Consider the following 22,027-nt stretch of genomic DNA (forward strand, 5'->3'; position numbering starts at 1 on the left):
GGTGTAGCACCGGGGCTGCCCCGGTAGAGCGTTCACACGGTACAAAGTTATACCGGTGCAGCCCCTGAAAGCTGCTTAAACCGGTGCAAATCTAACCCTGCTCGGGAGGTGGTTTAAGAAATTTACTCCGGAGTAAATGCTAGTTTGCGGGGCAGCACCGATATAAAATGGGACGTCTGAACGCTACAGGGGTAGACTCGCTACGCGTGAGGAGAGTTGATTACATAAGGGTATTGCATAATTTGCATCCTGGTATTTTGCGCTTCCAAAATGGCGAATATCAACAACAACAGAACTGTGTGTCTTGCCAGATTTGGCAGTTTTAAGTGCATTTTGGCGGATTTGAACATATTTTGGGGTGGAAAACGTCAGCAATATCTGGCAACACTGGTGTCTTCATCCACGTTGTTTTCCCGGCGCTTGGTGATGCCATGACAACCGGGAAAAAGAAGTACATTTTCACGCATGCGCATATTTCATTTCCGCATTATTACTATCGGAAATGATAGTAATAATGATAGGAAATGATAGTAATAAAAGGAAATATCAAAACTTTATTACTATCAAAGGAAATGATAGTAATAAAGTTTTTGCTACTATAACACGGTCGCAGAAACTGCCGTGTGACTGCAAGTGCGGCTGCACCGGTGCTAACACGCTTCTCTCTAGTAAGCAGGGTTGTGACGCGTGAACGCTGCGCAAAATTTACACCGGTGTAAGATATATCGCAACAAAATACATCGGTGCAGCATCGATGCAAATATGTGCCGTGTGAACACCCTAAAAGTAGAAATGATTTTGTTAGACGTTTTGTATTAATTTTTATTTATCGAATTTGCAAAAAAAAAAAAAACCCACAATGTTCCATTTCTCAAAATCTAGTGAATGTGGATAGAATAAAACAGTTATTCCACTCAATCCCGTCGTACTCGGTGCTACGCGACTCGTCGGCTATCAGCTCATGTACGACTCGATTTCGTGGAATAACTTAAATATACAGATCTGTTCTAGCTCTACAATTAAATTTTTAGATTCTCAAAACAAAATACGCAAAATGTTCCTTGCTCTGGCTAAAAACAGACACCATTTTTCGGTAGATGATAATGGAATGCATTTATTACATAAACTGAGAACTCTTTATAAAATAGAAAAAAAAAAAGAGATTAAAGCTGTTATTCAGAGACAGAAATTCAAAAGCTTAGCTCATGTTTAGGATTTTGAGTGTTAAATCATGACTGGATTTTTCATTTTCAAAACCGTTTGTCTGTTACAGTCCACCTGAATCGGCGCCAAATCAGCCAAACAGGACATGAGGTCATATCCCAGTTTAATCCAATCTTTGGCCAATTGACACAAAACTTGCTATCAGTGTTTACAGCCATGCTTTTAACATGATCAGACCAGGTTGCCATGGTGACTGTCCTGCTGAAGACTTGGCCCCCTAATCTCTGCTCAAGTCTGATGGCAAGTCATTTCCGGGGCCAAACGCCCTTTCGGTGTTGCCAATGTAGAGGCTATGTCACCAGATTTTGAAAATTTTTTTAGACTCTTTAGGCAATTTTAATTTAAAAAAAAAAAAACCCAGTCAAGCAACAAATCTAGTAACTTTTTCAGCACACATTAGCAAGGGTCTTGAACTCGATTACGGCTCTCCAGCTCAAATTACAGCCGCCATTATATGAATTTAGAAAGCAGGTTCAGGCACCTGTCTTGCACTTGCAACCAATCACTGATAACCATGATCCCACCTCTGACCAATCACTGATCGCCACTGTTTGTCCCACCCTTTTCCCTCTTTGTTCTTTGTTCAAAACTTTTCTTTTTGGAGGATATCACATTTAATAAGTCAGAAAAGTGAGTAAATGTTTTCCTTCATACAAACTGTATACATTTTTCGACTCCGATCTATTCAAACAACGAGTGACACGACACTGCAGCACGTTGACAAGACGAGGTTCGTCCCTGGAAATATGGTCTCTATTACCCCTTTTCCACCAAATCAGTTCCAGGGCTGGTTCGGGGCTGGTGCTGGTTCACAACTTGTTCAACTTGCGAGCCAACGGAGAACCAGTTTGCTTTTCCATAGCTCGCGGTGCTAAGGGAAGCCACGTCATTACGTCGCTGTATACGTCAGTTACGTCGCTACGTTTGCGTAAACCTTGGCGCGAACATCGAAGCAAAAACAACACGGAAGAAGCAGCAGCAGCAACAAAAACAACAATAATAATAATAATAATGGGTGACTTCGCGTTTGTACTGCTGCTGCTTCTCGTCGCTTAAAAATGGCGATCTTTCGCGGTCTTGTTATTGTTGTTGGTCTTAACAACTCCGCCCCTCCACTGACGTAAGCGGTTCTTTCCTCTGGCCCAGCAGAGAGTTGGTGCTAGCCTGGAACCGGTTTTTCTGGCCCCAGAGCCAGTTCTTTGTCAGTGGAAACAGAAAACCCGGTTCCAAACTAAGCACTGGCCCCAAACCAGCCCTGGAACTGCTTTGGTGGAAAAGGGGCATACGTCACGGCGTAACAAACGGATATTGAAACTTAATTAGTAAAAAAAAAAACACACACACACACACACACTAGTATGTGTCTTGCTGTTATGTGTAGTGTGAACAGGAATCTGTAAATCAGTGAAGACGTTACATGAGGCCAGTAAGGAGAAATTAAAAAAAAAAAAAAAAAAAAAAATCACCGACTTCTCAAAATAGTGCATTATACAGAGAAAAGCACGTCCCCTTCCTGCTTAGTCCCTTGTCTCAAACATTCAAGACACATCCTATGCACTTTAAAGAGTTTAAAAGAAATGTAACTGAGGACAGCGTACACAGAGAAATTAGTTTTTCCACCAGGTTCATTCTAATCAAGTATCCCGTTACTTGGTAACAAAATGGCCGAGATCTCTCCTGCACAAGCATGCGACTTACTGCAGGTAAATACAGAAAAGAATCACTTTTCGAGCTAAATTTTTTAAAAAATAAGTCAGTCATATTTTCTGAAAGGAAGCAATGGAGGCAGAGGTTGCGGTCGAGATCAGAAGCTGACCCCTGATGAACTCGAACCAGCCACTCCACATTCCTGCTGCTCGCTTTTAACGACATGCTTGTTGGCATAAACCAGTATTACTTGCACAAGACGAGTCTCTGCTTGCTAGCGCATGAGAGAAAAGGTGAATTTTACAACAATCACGAGCTGAGACAGGAGTCAGGGGAACGATCGTGTGGGTCTGAGCCGAATACAACCGACTGCAGCTCAAGTTTCCCACATTAATGACATGAGGCTACTCTGAGCAACACGTAGACGGCAGTGAATTATCACCTCTCTGAAAATCATGGCCATTCTCACGGCACAAGTGACCGAGCTATTAAAGGACTTTTATATCCTAACACTTCTGCATGAATTCCAGGTAAAGACGGAACACAGACGGGGAAATGCCTCGGGTTTTCCCCTAAAACAAGCCCAATGATGTAAAGCCCCCTAGAAAACAGGGCCAATAATATCAAACATGATCCACGATTGTGTGATGAAGGGCATACAACACTTCAGGGTGTGCTATTATAGGTAAACAATCAACAACGGGATGGTGTGATGTGACGTAACGTGTACTAGAGTTCCTGTCACCCATAGGTCGCGTTAACCGACAATTGTCCGTCATTGACGGATTTTTTTTTTAGCTATGACGGAAAAATCTGAAGGCCGTCGGTCATTTTGACGGATGTTTACCGTTACCATTACCAATCACAATAATAGCCTAATAATAACAATAATAAAACATAATGAAACACACAACTGAAATTATTGGCAAGTTGTGGCAGAGTTTTCTTACATACAGTATACATAGTCTTCACTGCCGTCACTTTCAATCTGAGCCGACGTTGCGGCAGTCTTGATGTTCAGTGCTACTCATGTATACACTGTAGCCACTGCGCAAGGCTGTTCCGCCCATCGCGCTCCTGACCGCGCTCTGACTTTTCTAACCACTAGCACAGTGAGATGGATTAATGTTTCCCTTCTCTGCAGAAGACGCGTCATTTTTGCTATTAAAAAAAAAAAAAAAAAAAAAGAGATGCATTGGGTTGTTTGTGTCGTTTCCCTGCCTGTACAATAGCGCTCATTTAGGCTAGCTGTTTTCTTGTTTTTAAAATGAAACAAATGTCGATTTATTGTATTCTTCCCCAGCAAGGTTAGGAAGCTTAGGAACATCACTGCTCGAATATCTGCTAAACTATCATTTTAATGAGAGCACGGGTAGACAAACTAACATTTAAACATAACTTCGTTTTATTTAAGACCTTCCGTGTCACCCCCCATGGGGTGCAGCTGCACCACTGGTGCAGAAAGACCGCATGCTGCAGGATTTCCTCCCTATGAAGAGAGTACTAGCAGGGTCGGGAAATCCAACTTTCAGAGGCTATTGCCGGCTTCTGATCACTTCCCTGGGAGAAATGTTTCCCGACTTCAGAACTTTGGCTGAAGTGGCACTGGTTATTCCAGTCTCCAGTGTCGCAGCAGAGCGCGGGTTCAGCCTTCAGAATAAAATTAAAACGTCAACGAAAAGTCGTCTGTCCGAGGCAAAGACGCAAAATTTAATGACAATTGCCTCGGCAGCAGTCTCCGTTGACGACTTTGATTATGCACAAGCGAGCTGCCAATTTAAATCCATGCGGGCCAGAAGGAAGGTTTGAGCTCACGCAAACAGGTCAAATTAGATTGTCACTTAAATCGTTGTAGTGGACTGTTCATATTTTAACTGCAATTGTCTTGCTACGTTGTAAAATAACATTGTTCATATGCCCGTTAAGGCACAACAGCCGCAATGTTTTTAGCGGAGGGAAAATGGGTTCACAAGTGACCGAACGTCAGAATCTCTGTTCATCTTTTTGCATCATAAATACATAAATAAATGATTAACTAATACAAGCTTGTTCTGTGAATTAATTTTTAAATGAAAATGAGTCCATGAAAACACAAGTTATTAAATATATAGCATTTATAGCCTATATACATTGCCATTTAAAAGTTAAAATAAAATGACAGATAATAACGGACAATGACGGAATTTTTACGACCCTGTCCGTCAAAATGACGGACAATGAAAAAGTCTAACGTAACCACTGCTGTCACCACCATTAAGTTGTATCATGTCTGTACATTTTCTTAAAACAGCAACACGTTGTGTTTTTATCCATTTACAGTCGTGAAACATCAGCAGAAAAGGAGAGTCACTCAAGTTATCACTTTTGTTACAGCAGCTTTAAAAAGCACCTCTATAATAATAGCTATAAGACCCTGGTCACAATACAGCTCGCGAATACTTGACGTTGAAAAACTGGTAGCATCGCCACCAATCATGTGACGCATGGCGAATGCTCTCAGAGCCTCGCGAGGTGCTTTTTGGTGCATCTCCGCCTTGCGAGTGGCCGAAAACGCCGCGAAATATTTCAGTGCGTGCATTGAAATTTGGTGGCCATGTTTTCGTCAGCAAACTCGGCGGTGAATGCTTGCAGATGGGTTTGGGAACACTTCCCGAAGTTTGAGGACGCATCGCCAACAAAACGCCTCATTTTCATCAGTAACCCTTCGCAAAGTATCGCGAGCTGTAATGTGACCGTAGCCCAAGTCATGTACGATGAGATTGAGTGGAATAACTGTTTTATTCTATCCACATTCACTGGATTTTGAGAAACGGAGCATTTTTTTTTTTTTGCAAAGTCAATAAATTAAAACTTTATACAAAACGTCCGACAAAATTTCCGCTCAGGCGGACTTCTTAAAAACCTATCGATGGCTGCACAAATTGACTTTAGTGTTGTTTTTTTTGTAGAAAGTGCCGTCTTGCCGAGGTATAGAATAGCTTTAGACATTTAATTCTTCCTTGGACAATTCAGTGACGTCATTTTCAAACTTCTTTGAGCTTTTGAACCAGTCTTAACAAAAAAAAAAAAAAATTTAATGCTTAATGATGAATGTAAACAAACCAACAAAATGGCAGGAGCGCATATATATATATATATATATATATATATATATATATATATATATATATATATATATATATATATTTTTTTTTTTTTTTTTTTAATTCTTACCATCAAATAGTTTTATTCCATATTTTGTGTGTGTATTTCTGGGGTTTTGTTTCCGAACAGAGTTTTTATTTCATCCTCAGCTGGTCCAGCAACATGCTCCGCCATTTTGTTTTTCTGTACTCATGGTATACAAGCTGATATCCCAGTAGTAGAGCCGCCAATCAGAGCGCACGATTGCTCATATCCAGCAAATGTAGATAGAATATTTAATGATATCCATCATGCACGAGTATCGACATGGACACGCCAAATTACCTGAAGTAAAACCGCCTGCATATTTTTGAGCTGCATTTGCATTCTCTTTGGAAGCCAGCATTGGCACAGCAGTTCAGTATTTTTAAAAGTAAACAAGTAACTACTTTATTTTAACTTGAAGCTGAAGGCTGCACTGTGCAAATAACATCCTGATAAAATTATTCTTTAGAAATGTGAATGAAAGGTGTGGGGAAAAACAAACTCAATGAATCACTGGTACCTATGAGTGCCTGGAAGAGGTTACTCTGGAAGATGTCGATGACTCGCTGAATGGAGTGCCTCAGCTGTCGGTCCTCGGTGTTGTTCAGCTTCGTCCGGTATTCCTCCAAGAGCAACAGAGCCCGCTGAGCATCTGAGGGACAATCGTTAAACATTTCAACAGCACAATTTTTAGTTTCAGAGCATGGCAGTAAAACCACATTTCTACAGATTATCCAAAAAATAAAAAACCCTTTGTGAACAGTTTTAGTACAACAGCAGAGTGAAGTCCATCTAATATGGTTTGCTCCAAATTCTGGAGCATACTATGAGAAGGAAAAGACACAGCATGGAATAAATGGTCGTCCAACCAGCTGTTGTGTCCCCATTTAAAAATCAGCCGTTGCGTGTGTACAATTTAAAGTGGAACTGAAGGCAAATATTTTATCAAAATTCTATTAACCTCATTTTATTAAATATCGGAATGCATTTTTGATCTCCATTTTGTCGCTGCTATAGCAAGTTATGAGTGTTTGAAATATGCCATGTAATACATCAGTCCATCTGTCAAAGCGATGGCCATAAACGAGATTCGTTGAGACCTGTGCGAGACATCGTAGGACCAACGTTGTCAAAAGACACACGCGCCCTCTTTCAAATGCTGACGTAATTCAAGCCGGAAGTTTTATTTGTTTTGATAGCAATCAGGAAAGTTTGAAAAAAAGTAGGCAGTAGTCACCATTTAAACTCGTTTTTGTGCAATATTTCATTTAGAAAACAGTTTTCAAAACGGCAGCACTGACACCTGGCGGACACTTTACGTTTCGAAGTCTCGCACAAGTCTCGTGAAGATCGCGTGGATAAGTGACGCCTGCGATGGACCAAACGAACTAAATTCAACACGGCTAAAAACCAAATAGGCCGATAAGTATAATATTTAATTGCAGTTAGTTGCCAATACGAGTCACGATACAAGGTTACCAAAACCGAAAACGTAATTGAATAACACGTTAATTAAGAAATAAAGCAAGTTTAAAAATGACTTCAGTTCCCCTTTAAAGGAACAGTCCACCGTACTTCCATAATGAAATATGCTCTTATCTGAATTGAGACGAGCTGCTCCGTACCTCTCCGAGCTTTGCGCGACCTCCCAGTCAGTCAGACGCAGTCAGACGCGCTGTCACTCCTGTTAGCAGTGTAGCTAGGCTCAGTATGGCCAATGGTATTTTTTGGGGCTGTAGTTAGATGCGACCAAACTCTTCCGCGTTTTTCCTGTTTACATAGGTTTATATGACCAGTGATATGAAACAAGTTCAGTTACACAAATTGAAACGTAGCGATTTTCTATGCTATGGAAAGTCCGGACTATAATGACAGGCGTACTAACACCTTCTGCGCGCTTCGGCAGCGCATTGATACGGAGCTCAGATATCAATGCGCTGCCGAAGCGCGCAGAAGGTGTTAGTACGCCTGTCATTATAGTGCGGACTTTCCATAGCATAGAAAATCGCTACGTTTCAATTTGTGTAACTGAACTTGTTTCATATCACTGGTCATATAAACCTATGTAAACAGGAAAAACGCGGAAGAGTTTGGTCGCATCTAACTACAGCCCCAAAAAATACCATTGGCCATACTGAGCCTAGCTACATTGCTAACAGGAGTGACGGTGCATCTGACTGTCTGGGAGGTCGCGCAAAGCTCAGAGAGGTACGGAGCAGCTCGTCTCAATTTAGATTAGAGCATATTTCATTATGGAAGTACGGTGGACTGTTCCTTTAAGCAGGCAAGCTAGTGCACTATATAGGGTGTAGGAGCTACAATATGACCCATGTTATACACATGTACTATATAGAAAATGGGGGACATCTGGGATTTGTCTTAGTGATCAAGCAAGCTCAATTAAAACTAGATACTCCAATATAGCATACTTATTTAGGATACAGCCTATAAAACAGATCAGCAAACAGCAAGAAAGCCTGACTGCTATCCTTTCGTTAAAGCATACCCTATGTAGTGTAGGGCACAGGATGACGTTTGGGACTCGACCTATAGCGTAACTGTTTTAGAGCAAGACAGATGTACTATGACGCTTACACAAGGTGCAAATGTACAGGCATGGCACTTATACCCTATATAGAGACCAGGAACGGATTTAGGACGCAGCCAAAGAAACAAACATTAAGTATATATATATATATATATATATATATATATATATATATATATATATATATATATATATAAAGGCGTCGTTATTCTACCCTATATAGATCTAAAAAGAAACATTTAGAGCAAGGAGTCCAAGTTTGAAGATACATTTCGTTTTACACTATGCACTAGATGCGAAAGTAAAAGGAATAGTTATTTTATACTCCGTGTAGTGCACTTGTATACAGACGGGACAGCATTTGCGATTCAGCCTACAAAGAAAAAATTAGAGAGAGAAAGCTAATGGCTAATCCATTTTCCACCCTATGTAGTGCACCTATTTGGGATTAAACTTATAGCCTGCACTTACATTCCAAGTAGGACACTTATTTGGAAGTCAACCTCTAACATACATCAACAGATAAATATATACATCACAAGAACTCGTCTGAGGCTGTACATCATACGATACAGGGTGTAGAACTAAGGATGGACGTTAACACACCCTGTATAGTGCACTTATTATAAAGAGAGCACTGGGACATTCAGATAAATAAATACATTTACAGAAGTACTGATTATGTCATCATGTAGTGCACGTTATGGAATTGACCCTGTAGTGCACTTAACTCTGATTTTATTTGTGTAGTGATTTTAACAACGGATATTGTCACAAAGCAGCTTTAGAGAAATATATAAAATTTTAGATATGAATTTATAAGTTTATCCCTAAGGAGTCAGAGACGATGGTCGGAAGCAAAAACTCCCCGAGATAACACTTATTTACAAATAAATAAATAAATAAATAAATGTGGGTGGCACGGTGGTGTAGTGGTTGTGTCGATTCGGTGTAGGTATCAGATCGGCTCGGGCATCTGCTGGTGACGTCGCACTATGTGATTGGCTGGACCGTTTGAAGGATGACGTACAAGTTTGTGGTTGGTCTGGACAAATTACGAAAGTAGTTATCGCGGGATCAGGTTTCATGGGATTTCATATCATGTTCCTGTCGTGCGCATTGCGTTTTTGTTGAACACAACTTCAAAATAAAAGCAATGCACATTCAGTCCATGCATGAGGTAAAATTAGAAAATACGTTTATTTTGTAATTTCTAATTAACCTTACGCGGGCCGGTCAGAATGAACCAAAGGGCTGGATGCGGCCCGCGGGCTGTAAAATGCCCAGGTCTGGGTTAACTGATGACTCTAAATTGACCGTAGGTGTGAATGTGAGTGGGAATGGTTGTCTGTGTCTATGTGTCAGCCCTGTGATGACCTGGCGACTTGTCCAGGGTGTACCCCGCCTTTCGCCCGTAGTCAGCTGGGATAGGCTCCAGCTCGCCTGCGACCCTGTAGAAGGATAAAGCGGCTAGAGATAATGAGATGAGATGAGATAAATAAACGTGGACAGTACGAGTCTCCAACACTGTCCACAAACAGAAACAGGGCAGAAGTATTAGCAGTAGCGTACTTATACACTAATTAAGCACGTGTTTCAGGTTCTGCCGATACAGAAGCAGTTTATACCACGAGTCCACTCCTGTCTAATCCTATACAAAGGGGAGAACTACAAGACGGAGTTAGTGCATACTCTATACATGAAGGAAGTATGGAGACATTTAGGATTCGGTTTATACAATCAGTATCTACAGAGGATGTAAATTTAACGCATGTACTTCTCTCATACCTTATACCCAATGTAGTACACTTATTTAGAGAGTATGGAGACAGTTCAGAAGCATCATGCAAGGCTCGAACTTCGCGGTGGTCCGGTCGCCCGAGGCGACTTAATTTGTCATTTGGCGGGTAATTCCTGTCACTAGCCAGCCCGGCTGGCTTGTTGAAAATATATATATGAAGCGAAGATTCAGACACACCGTCAACTAAAGTCGCCACATATTAAGCGTGCGCGGTGTCTGTGTTCATCGATGTGTTTATCGGCAGGACGGAAAATACCGAAGAATTCCGAATCATATCGTGTACGAGTCAGGCTGTCGGTTTTTTCACTACTGCGCATGCATATAACGCATCTCGTTGAATATCGTGGTAATCATGTTATCAAATTCAGTAGATGCGGCCACATTATCGCCCATTTAAACACGTGTTTTTGTTGTCGTTTACATCTACATCTGCCAAAGCTACGTTGCGATGTGGAATTTTCTGAAAGGTGTACAGAAACCGCCAGAGACAGGGACAAAGCGACCTCGGTCTGAAGAGGAGAAAAAGGCCGCCGATAAAGCGTACGAGAAGGAGAAACGACAAAGGACTTATAAGCAAACGTGGGAGCAGGGTAGGCCTTGGCTGTGATACGATTTTTATGGAATAATTAATTTTTTTCAAGTTGATTCCTAGTCAATATGAAGCTCCTAATGCTTTCTCTCTCATAAATGGTTAAATACAGAAAGCATGTTGGACATATTTTGGGTGCTATAGTCATGATAGTAAGTATATTTGTTTTCAATACTCATACACCAAGTTGCCAAGTTTTCCAATATATTATTATTTGTTGATATTATATTATGGTGCTCTGTGTTGTTCTCATTTATGTATTTAACAACAGTATCCAAATACTCGGGTCTTGAAATAAATGCACATTAGTCATGAACAATGGTAACTACTGTCTTTTGTGTTATTTTTGACAGAAGTAAAATTCATACATGAACAAATTTTGGCTAGTTGATTTTCTGTTTGGCGAGTTACTTTGGAAGGTAACTAGTCCGGCTGGCTGGTGAAAAAAAATATACGAATTTCTAGGCCTGTCATGCATTTATTCATAACCACGACTGAGAATATAAAACATTAAGCACTGTGCATGCATTCATATAAAGTAAAAACGTTATCTTATTCCCTACGCAGCGCACTTATACGATACGTATATATCAGATTCAGCCTACAAAGCAGGCACATACCTAACTAAAGCCCTGCCCAAGTCTTAAAGTGCATATCCTAGACCAATTTCGTGTTTTTTTTATATGAAAGTATGTCCCTTTACACATTCATCCAGAAGGGTAATTTTGCACAAGGCCATCTGTCTACAGCAGAAAAAAATTAAATAAAACGCATCTGGAAAAATCCCAAGGGAGTCTGGAGCCAGATTCGTGACGTCACGTGCGGAAGCGCCAGCAGGCTGAGAGAGCTTGTACGGATTCCGTGCCCAGTATGTGTAGACCAAGTTTAGCAGCTAGCAATTTTGTATTGAAATATGGAATTGTCGCCTGAGCTTCTAAAACCATGGATTCATGTATCAATGCTCATCTATCTATTGCTACATAACAGTAATTAGAAAAAAAATGTGATTTATGCAGGCTTTCGTCTAAACCGGGGAACAGGGGCGCTGCGCCCTCTTACTCTCGGCGTGCACCCCCTTACCGAAATAATGCCGATTGAACCCCAAGTCAGACTTGGGCCATGCACATATGCTACTGCACAACATGCAATCTTTCTCAAAACGATCTTTTCTCCGTGAAAACATCCCAGCAACACCACGTGACAATGTGTCTGCTCATCAAATACGTTATAATTACTCCAAAAATATTCCAATCATAGTAGGTACACCGCCAGACGGTGCAAAAACAATCCGAATTGGCGTTTAACAGACTGAGGCGCCATGTTGTTTAGCTGTTTACTTGTCGCGGCTGCTCTCGCGAGATTTGACATGGGTTACATACAAGCTCAGCTGACTTGTAGAGCGAGATTTCTCGAGACTGAATGACCTTTCACCCACCGGCACGGGAGCTTTTGACAGAAGTAGTTCGCGAGTTGTTTTTGTTGACACTTGGGCATTTAAAAGATGTCATCCCGCGGCACGAAACGGAAGAAAGCCAAAGACCGTCCGGGGCAGAAGAAGATTACTTCTTTCTTTTTCAATGTTGACAGACAATTTGTTACAATTTCCCTCTCAGATAGCCTCAGAATGTCCCATTGTAGCCTCAATTTTTCAAAGGCTTCGCACGGCGGGGGACGGACGGACGGACAACCGGCACCATCCCCTGTCGCTTCGCTCCCTCGCCATGGTGAGCGCCCTCATACAAAATTTTTCTAGAAAAAAAACCCTGATTTATGTATTTATACATTTCTTCATTTAGAAGAGTACTGGCTACTGTAGGAGAAAGATTTCATAAGCTACACACATGGAATTGGCTAAGCAGGGTTGTATATACATTTAACGTGTTCGACAGGTCCCAAGATCTCAAGCCCTGACACGCCATATATCCCTTGATACATGTGAACAGGGCTCGACATTAACGGTTGTCTGCTTGTCCGGGACAAGTGATACTTAAAGGAGTACGCCACCCCCAGGTGAAATTGAGTCAGTCCCTGCAGTTGGATGAGTGAGCCAAAGCGTTTTGTAGCCGACCCAGCCATTGCCCTGATCTAGAAACGCCCCAGTTAGCTTAGCTTAGCGTAGTCGCTGTAATCCGGCGTGTCCAGCTAGCATGTTGTTGCAATAGTGAATCAAATAACTCAAGATTTTTTATAATTATTTCTCATGACCTGTACATTCACATCGAGTACACATATCAATGCAAATTAACACGAAGGGATTTACTAGACCAATTTATATCTGGAACTATTTTCGGCCACGGCACAGGCAAAGCACCGCTGCAGGCGCAAAGACACCACGCAGCACCTGTCAGTGTCAGCCTAGTAGCCAGTGTTGCCAGATTGGGCGGTTTCCCGTCCAGTTGGGCAGTTTCAAGTGCATTTTGGTGGGTTCTGAACATATTTTGGGCTGGAAAACGTCAGCAGTATCTGGCAACACTGCTAGTAGCAGAGAACTTAGTAGTCACGCTGGTGTACTGACGGAAGTTGAGGGTTTTCAGGTGCTGCGTGGTGTCTTTGCGCCTGCAGCGATGCTTTGCCTGTGTTGTGGCCAAAAATAGTTCCATATATAAATTGGTCTAGTAAATCCCTTCGTGTTACTGTGTACTCAATGTGAATGTACAGGTCATGAGAAATAATTATAAAAAATCTTGAGTTATTTGATTCACTTTTGCAACGACATGTTAGCTGGACACGCCGGATTACAGCGACTACGCTAAGCTGAGCTAACCGGGGCGTTTCTAGATCAGGGCAATGGCTGGGTCGGCTACAAAACGCTTTGGCTCACTCATCCAACTCCAGGGACTGACTCAATTTCACCTGGGGGTGGCGTACTCCTTTAATGTCGGACAAGTTCATCGTCTCATTTACTTGTCCGATCGGACAAGTGCCAAAATACGCCGATATTCGGGTTACATATCAAATTTATCAGTTTATTCACATAATTTCTGAAGCATCTCACTCGACATATCGTTTTGATGAATCACCGGATGTTTCTATTCGGAAAGAGCGATGTGCGCATGCGCAATATTCCACTTGCGAAACCGGCCAATTCCGCTTCATGTATTTGATCTGAAAAGTAAACAGTCGTTTAGGATTGGTTTTAATCGTGTCATACACGTGGATTTGTTGACATTTCTGTTGGCAGGATCATTATTCAGCTGTATACTTTATTTGTATCCATTCATCTGAGTCAATAGAGGTGTGGAGGTTTTTATAACAAGATATATTATTTATAACCCTAACCGTATATCCCTTGATACATGTGAAGTAAATGTATTATCGCCCAGCGCTTTCGTGTTGTTTACTTTTGTGTGTGTCAATAAATAACATTATCCGTGTACCACACAAACACAGGAACACCTAATTTAGAGTACAGTCTCTCTTATTTCTTACCCTGGCAACAGTCATTTGTGCAATTTTGAATCACTGATTTTCTTGGTCTTTTTCTCGGCTCTGCTTTGGTCCTTGGCTTTTTCCGGGTGCCTCGCACGAAGCGCTCCCATTTCTCTCTCATTTGGAAAACGATGAGTACTAATCCCATCATGATTGGTGTTGCTACACCCTCCTACGATACGTCTGTAAACCATTTTAATAATTATGCGATAACGTTGAAGAAATTTGCAGAAAACCACCAGGTCGTTTTCTCATAAACAAACCAGCGCTGACGTAGGATTCAGAAGGAGGCTTCCTGCACGTGACGTCACGAAAGTCAATGTTTGCCAGGAAATCCAAATGCCAAGTTTTTTTTTTTTTTTTTTAGAGGCGGACCAATTCGCCTCAAATGGCTTGATTTCAACTGAATTTTTCTGGTATTGCACAAGGTAAAAAAAATTGCACAAAATGTGACAGATATTTGACCAAAGTTTAATATAAAATAGGAGAATTACATTGATCTTGCTCCTGAATTTACCCGTGATATGCACTTTAAACTAGTCAAAGTCAAAGAAGCAGCTCTCATGTTCCCTATGTAGTGCACTTATACACTATGTGAATTCGGAATTCAGCCTATTAAAGCAGATACACATCTAAGTGAAACCCTGCACCCTTTGTAGTGTGCTTATGCTATGTGTCAGCCTAAATACAAACAGAAGAAGAGGATAAGTGAAGCCTTGTGAAACTAGAAAACCCTGTAAACCCTATGTAGTGCACTTCAGGAGTATGGAGACATTTAAGAAGTGTAGTGCACTTATTCCTAACATATAACTGAGATTGAGCTTCTAAAACATTAATAAAAAACAACTGAAGCTCTGCATAAGTCTTCGGATAAAGTAAAACTAGAAAACATAGTGATCCGACACCCTTTGTAGTGCACTTAGGAAGTATGGAGACATTTAAGAAGTGTCGTGCATTTATTCCTAACAAATAACCTGGATTGAGCTTATAAAACATTAATATAAAACAACTGAAGCGCTGCACAAGTCTTCAGATAAAGTAAAATTTAAAAAAAAAAAAAAAGGTGGCCCTCATATTCCCTATGTTGTGCGATATATCGAATATACTCGATATATCGCCGAAAATTCTGTGTGAGATACATAAAATTATTATATCGTAACTTTCAAGTATTTTATGGTCATCTTCCGACTTGTGTTTGTTGCGTTTGTTTAAAACCTTTTCCGGTGGTTTTCTCCCTGTCCCTCAGGCAGTAACATGAGAGGCTGCCTAAGGGTAAAAAAAAACAAAAAAAAAACAAAAAACCCAATAACGTCACGCACTCGCCAACCAATCCCGGGCGACATCTCGGTACTGAAAGGAACTTCCGGGAAGATTTTCTAGTTTCGGTTGTGTTGCCAGATTGGGCGGTTTTAAGTGCGTTTTGGCGGGTTTTGAACATATTTTGGGTTGGAAAACGTCAGCAGTATCTGGCAACACTGCCAGCAGGAAGATTTCCTAGTTCCGGTTTACAGCGCTGACTCAGTTCATGCAATCGCTGGTGCTGCATAGGCGACCGTGTAAGCTCCGTCAATTTCAGCGACAAATTAAAAATGGAAGCGGATGAATTGGTTCCTAAAAGAACTAGTAAGGGGTCAGCCATCTGGCATTTTTTTGGATATCACGAGGAGGACGTGGAACAGCAAATGCCAGTTTGTAAAGTGTGCAAAAAAACCTGTCATCACAAAAGGCAGCAGCACTACAGATATGCTCCATCACCTGAAACTCACCCGGTACAGTATGAAGAGTCTCTTAAACTCCGAACTACTTGCCCACGAGCTAAAAACCCCCCACAAGCTAAACAAATGACCGTAGGGGCCTCGTTCTCCAAAGCCCCCCCATATGAGAAAACGAGTCAGAGATGGAGAGCTATAACGGATGCAGTCACTAACTTCATTGCCGAAGACATGATCCCAATTAGTATAGTGGAAAAACCAGGCTTCCAAAAATTACTAAACACACTCGATCCCAAACATGAGTTGCCTGGTCGCAGACATTTTACAGAGAAGGCAATACCGAAATTCTACACATCTGAGAGGCAGAGCCAGAAAACATTCAGTTCAAAAGTGTGCAAAGAGAAAAATTATGTTTTGCAGATCTCTCTCAATCTCTCTCTTTCTATTGTGAATGTTCCAGTGGTTCTCAGTAGTCAGGTTAATAGCTTGGAGATCTACTTTTTAAAATAATTTAATGAATGAGCACTTTTCTTATTTAGGCTAAATGTCTCTCAGTGTTGAGCTTGCACTTTATTGGTTTGAGCTCTGGGCAGCTCTGTATTGTATTGCCCCTTTGTTGCAATTTTCAAAATTGTTTTTGCAGTTTGTGCGACATCTTTGTTGAATAAAAATAGTCTTATTTCAATTTAATTGTGATTAATCATGAACATGAAAATTTAAAATGTGTTGTTGAAAACCACCTGTAAAAGTTAACCAAGAATGTTATTTAATCTGCAGGGATTGTAGTGAAAACAGTAGAGTAAAAGTTAGATTTCATGGGGTCCTTTAGAGGAGATTTAAATATATCGAGATATATATCGTATATCGTGAAATGGAGAAAATGTATCGGGATATTAATTTTTTCCCATATCGCACAGCCCTATTGTGCACTTATACACTGTGTATTTGGAATTCAGCCTATAAAGCAGATACACATCTGCAGATAAACATCTAAGTGAAACCCTGCACACTTTGTACGGTAGTGCACTTATGCCATGTGTCAGCCAAAATACAAACCGGAGAAGTGAAGCCTTGTGAAACTAGAAAACCCAGTATACCCCATGTAGTGCACTTCAGGAGTATGGAGACATTTAAGAAGTGTAGTGCACTGATTCCTAACAAATAACCGGGATTGATAATATAACATAAGTCTTCGGATAAAGTACAACTCAGAAAAAAAAGCAGCTCCATATTCCCGATGTAGTGCACTTATACACTATGTGTATTTAGGATTCAGCCTATTAAACAGAAATATTTATCAGGAGCTCTGTGCAAGTCTTCAGATAAAGTAAAACTAGAATAATGTCGTGATCTTTCAACCATTGTAATGCACTTCTGCTAGATGTCAGCCTAAATACAAACACAAGAAAAGGATAACTGAAGTCTTGTGAAACTAGAAAACCCTGTAGACCCTCTGTAGTGCACTTGGGGAGCTCGGAGACATTTAAGAACTGTAGTGCACATATTCCTAACATAACTGAGACTGAGCTAATAAAAGATTAATATGTAATTGAAACCGAGTCTTTGGATAAAGTAAAACTAGAAAAAAAAAATCAGCTCTCATACTGCCTATGTAGTGCACTGTGTGTATTTGGAATTCAGCCAATAAAGCAGATACACATCTAAGTGAAACCCTGCACCCTTTGTAGTGCACTTATGCTGTGTGTCAGCCAAAATACAAACAAGACAAGAGAATACTGAAGTCTTGTGAAACTAGAAAACCCTGTATACCCTATATAGTGCACTTGGGGATTATGGAGACTTTTAAGAAGTGTCATGCACTTATTTCCAACGTACAACCAGAATTGAGCTCATGAAAGATTTATATTAAACAACTGAAGCACTGCACAAGTCTTCGGATCAAGTAAAACTAGAAAAAGCAGCTCTCATGTTCCCCATGTAGTGCACTACATATATACACTGTATTTGGGATTCAGCCAATAAAGCAGATACACATCTAAGTGAAACCTTGCACCCTTTGTAGTGCACTTGTGCTGTGTGTCAGACTAAATACAAACACGAGATAAGTGAAGTCTAGTGAAACTAGAAAATGTAGTACACCTTTTGTAGTGCACTTAGGGATTATGGAGACATTTAAGAAGTGTAGTGCACTTATTCCCAACATATAACTAGTATTGAGCTAATAAAACATTAATATGTAACTGAAGCCCTGTGCAAATCTTCAGATAACATAAAACTAGAAAACCGTGATCTTACACCCTTTGCAGTGCACTTAGCTAGGGAGTATGGAGATATTTAAGAAGTGTAGTGCATTTATTCCCAACGTATAACTAGGATTGAGCATATAAAGCATTAATGTGCAGAGCTTCAGTTGTTTTATAAGTCTTCAGATAAAGTAAAACTAGAAAAAGCAGCTCTCATATTCCCTATGTAGCACAATAATATATACAGACACATACACTATGTATATTTGGAATTCAGCCAATAAAGCAGATACACATCTAAGTGAAACCTTGCACCCTTTGTAGTGCACTTATGGTATGCGTCAGACTAAATACAAACACAAGAGGATAAGCGATTTCTAGTGAAACTAGGAAATGCAGTATACCCCATGTAGGGCACTTGGGGAGTATGGAGACGTTTAAGAAGTGTCGTGCACTTATTCCTAACATACAACCAGGATTAAGATTTACATTAAACAACTAAAGCACTGCATGAGTCTTTGGATCAAGTAAAACTAGAAAAAGCAGCTCTCATGTTCCCCATGTAGTGCACTACATATATACACTGTATTTGGGATTCAGCCAATAAAGCAGATACACATCTAAGTGAAACCTTGCACCCTTTGTAGTGCACTTGTGCTGTATGTCAGACTAAATACAAACACGAGATAAGTGAAGTCTAGTGAAACTAGAAAATGTAGTACACCTTTTGTAGTGCACTTAGGGATTATGGAGACATTTAAGAAGTGTAGTGCACTTATTCCCAACATATAACTAGTATTGAGCTAATAAAACATTAATATGTAACTGAAGCCCTGTGCAAATCTTCAGATAACATAAAACTAGAAAACCGTGATCTTACACCCTTTGCAGTGCACTTAGCTAGGGAGTATGGAGATATTTAAGAAGTGTAGTGCATTTATTCCCAACGTATAACTAGGATTGAGCATATAAAGCATTAATATGCAGAGCTTCAGTTGTTTTATAAGTCTTCAGATAAAGTAAAACTAGAAAAAGCAGCTCTCATATTCCCTATGTAGCACAATAATATATACAGACACATACACTATGTATATTTGGAATTCAGCCAATAAAGCAGATACACATCTAAGTGAAACCTTGCACCCTTTGTAGTGCACTTATGGTATGCGTCAGACTAAATACAAACACAAGGAGAGGATAAGCGATTTCTAGTGAAACTAGGAAATGCAGTATACCCCATGTAGGACACTTGGGGAGTATGGAGACGTTTAAGAAGTGTCGTGCACTTATTCCTAACATACAACCAGGATTGAGATTTACATTAAACAACTAAAGCACTGCATGAGTCTTTGGATCAAGTAAAACTAGAAAAAGCAGCTCTCATGTTCCCTATGTAGTGCACTACATTATATACACTGTATTTGGGATTCAGCCAATAAAACAGATACACATCTAAGTGAAACCTTGCACCCTTTGTAGTGCACTTGTGCTGTGTGTCAGACTAAATACAAACACGAAAAGAGGATAAGTGATTTCTAGTGGGACTAGAAAATGTAGTACACCCTTTGTAGTGCACTTAGGGAGTATGAAGACGTTTAAGAAGTGTAGTGCACTTATTCCTAACATACAACCAGGATTGAGATTTACATTAAACAACTGAAGCGCTGCATAAGTCTTCGGATCAAGTAAAACTAGAAAAAGCAGCTCTCATGTTCCCTATATAGTGCACTACATACTGTATATACACTATTTGGGATTCAGCCAATAAACCAGATACACATCTAAGTGAAACCTTGCACCCTTTGTAGTGCACTTGTGCTGTGTGTCAGACTAAATACAAACACAAAAAGAGGATAAATGATTTCTAGTGGGACTAGAAAATGTAGTACACCCTATGTAGTGCACTTAGGGAGTATGAAGACGTTTAAGAAGTGTAGTGCACTTATTCCTAACATACAACCAGGATTGAGTTTTACATTAAACAACTGAAGCGCTGCACAAGTCTTCGGATCAAGTAAAACTAGAAAAAGCAGCTTTCATGTTCCCTATGTAGTGCACTACATACAGTATACATACAGTATACACTGTATTTGGGATTCAGCCAATAAACCAGATACACATCTAAGTGAAACCTTTCACCCTTTGTAGTGCACTTGTGCCAGACTAAATACAAACACGAAAAGAGGATAAGTGATTTCTAGTGGGACTAGAAAATGTAGTACACCCTTTGTAGTGCACTTAGGGAGTATGAAGACGTTTAAGAAGTGTAGTGCACTTATTCCTAACATACAACCAGGATTGAGATTTACATTAAACAACTGAAGCGCTGCACAAGTCTTCGGATCAAGTAAAACTAGAAAAAGCAGCTTTCATGTTCCCTATGTAGTGCACTACATACAGTATACATACAGTATACACTGTATTTGGGATTCAGCCAATAAACCAGATACACATCTAAGTGAAACCTTGCACCCTTTGTAGTGCACTTGTGCCAGACTAAATACAAACACGAAAAGAGGATAAGTGATTTCTAGTGGAACTAGAAAATGTAGTACACCCTTTGTAGTGCACTTAGGGAAGAACCAAGGATGCATTTGAGACTTGTGTTAAGGGCATTAGGGAAATGTCTACAGCAGAATGGACAGTGTTTAAAATAAAATGTCTCCCTGTTCCCTTTATAAGTGCACTATTTAAGGCATGAAATAATGAGAGTCCAGACTTGGTCTCCTGCTGCATTATGGTAGTGTGTGTGTGTGTGTGTGTGTACTACTCTATCACTCACCTTTCTTCCTGACCGGCATGGTCGGTTCTGTTGGACTCTCAAAGTGTCAGGCGGTGAACTTACAAGCCTTCGACATGAAATCCAAGTGTAAACATGAAAAAGAGTTGTCAGGGTATGTTTAAAGCCCGAGTCCGAGTTGGTGTGTCCTCCAGGTTGGGGTCAGGCTAAAACGACTAGCTCGGCTAAGCGTCACTTTTTTAAACCTGACAGCGGCGGAAAGGGAAGCCGGGACGGTCCAAACCCTCAGCTCTTCCACACACCACTTATTCCCATTCAAACATACCTTTACAAACGGTGTTTAACCCGCACTGGGCATCACTCTGCCATTATTTCTCCACTGCGTGAAGTGTTTCGAAAAAGAAAGTGAATGTGTCGTGGAAATCTTTCTCAAAAAAAAAAAACTAAACAAACACCACAGAGTCAGTCTTCAACTCGCACCTTTGGAAATAAAACGCGTCGTTTTAACAAACTTTAAAACACCCCGAAGATTTTTTTTTCTTAAATCCTCTTCTACAAAGCGTCAAACTTCTCTTCTTATCTCCACCTCCACCACCACTACTACCTCCTCCTCCTCTTGTTTTTTTTTTCGCTCTTCTTCTTCTTCCCCCTATGTGTCACAAATTCCAAACTTTCCACCAAGATGGCGTCCCAGGGTTGGGAGCTGGTCACGTGACACAGCGCCTTCGCCTTGGCCGCCCAATCATGGCAGTGAGCTACCTTCAGCTCTGTGTGGGGAAGGTGCTGAGACCTGACACTTTCTTAAAGGAGACAAGCAGAATTTAAAACTTCCAGGTCCGTGTCCCAGACAAAATGTTCAGATATTCAGGTCTGGAAAGGAAGACCTTGTGCTTTTCGTCAGAGAAGAACTGCAAACTTCTGCTTCATAGCTCAATTGGTTAGAGCATGGTGCTAATAACGCTGAT

The 22,027-nt window shown here is 40.6% G+C and overlaps 1 protein-coding gene across 14 annotated transcripts in view; it reads right to left on the reverse strand.

Moving 5' to 3' along the window:
• dlg1b (discs large MAGUK scaffold protein 1b) overlaps positions 1-21,706 on the reverse strand; it is a 181,344-nt gene extending 159,638 nt beyond the window's left edge. For 5 of the 14 annotated variants that reach the window (XM_060906446.1, XM_060906441.1, XM_060906440.1 and 2 more), the window contains exons 1-2: positions 21,105-21,705; positions 6,560-6,691 (exon numbers count right to left, since the gene is read on the reverse strand). In XM_060906446.1, the coding sequence (XP_060762429.1) occupies positions 6,560-6,691; positions 21,105-21,123 (151 nt within the window). In that variant the 5' untranslated portion in view covers positions 21,124-21,705. Of the gene's footprint in view, positions 1-6,559; positions 6,692-21,104 lie in introns of all 14 variants that reach the window. The other 9 variants (XM_060906448.1, XM_060906447.1, XM_060906443.1 and 6 more) reach the window with 3 other exon arrangements.
• Between the last annotated feature and the right edge of the window lie 321 nt (positions 21,707-22,027).

Source organism: Neoarius graeffei, chromosome 23, assembly GCF_027579695.1.
Source record: "Neoarius graeffei isolate fNeoGra1 chromosome 23, fNeoGra1.pri, whole genome shotgun sequence".
Classification (NCBI taxonomy): Eukaryota; Metazoa; Chordata; class Actinopteri; order Siluriformes; family Ariidae; genus Neoarius; species Neoarius graeffei.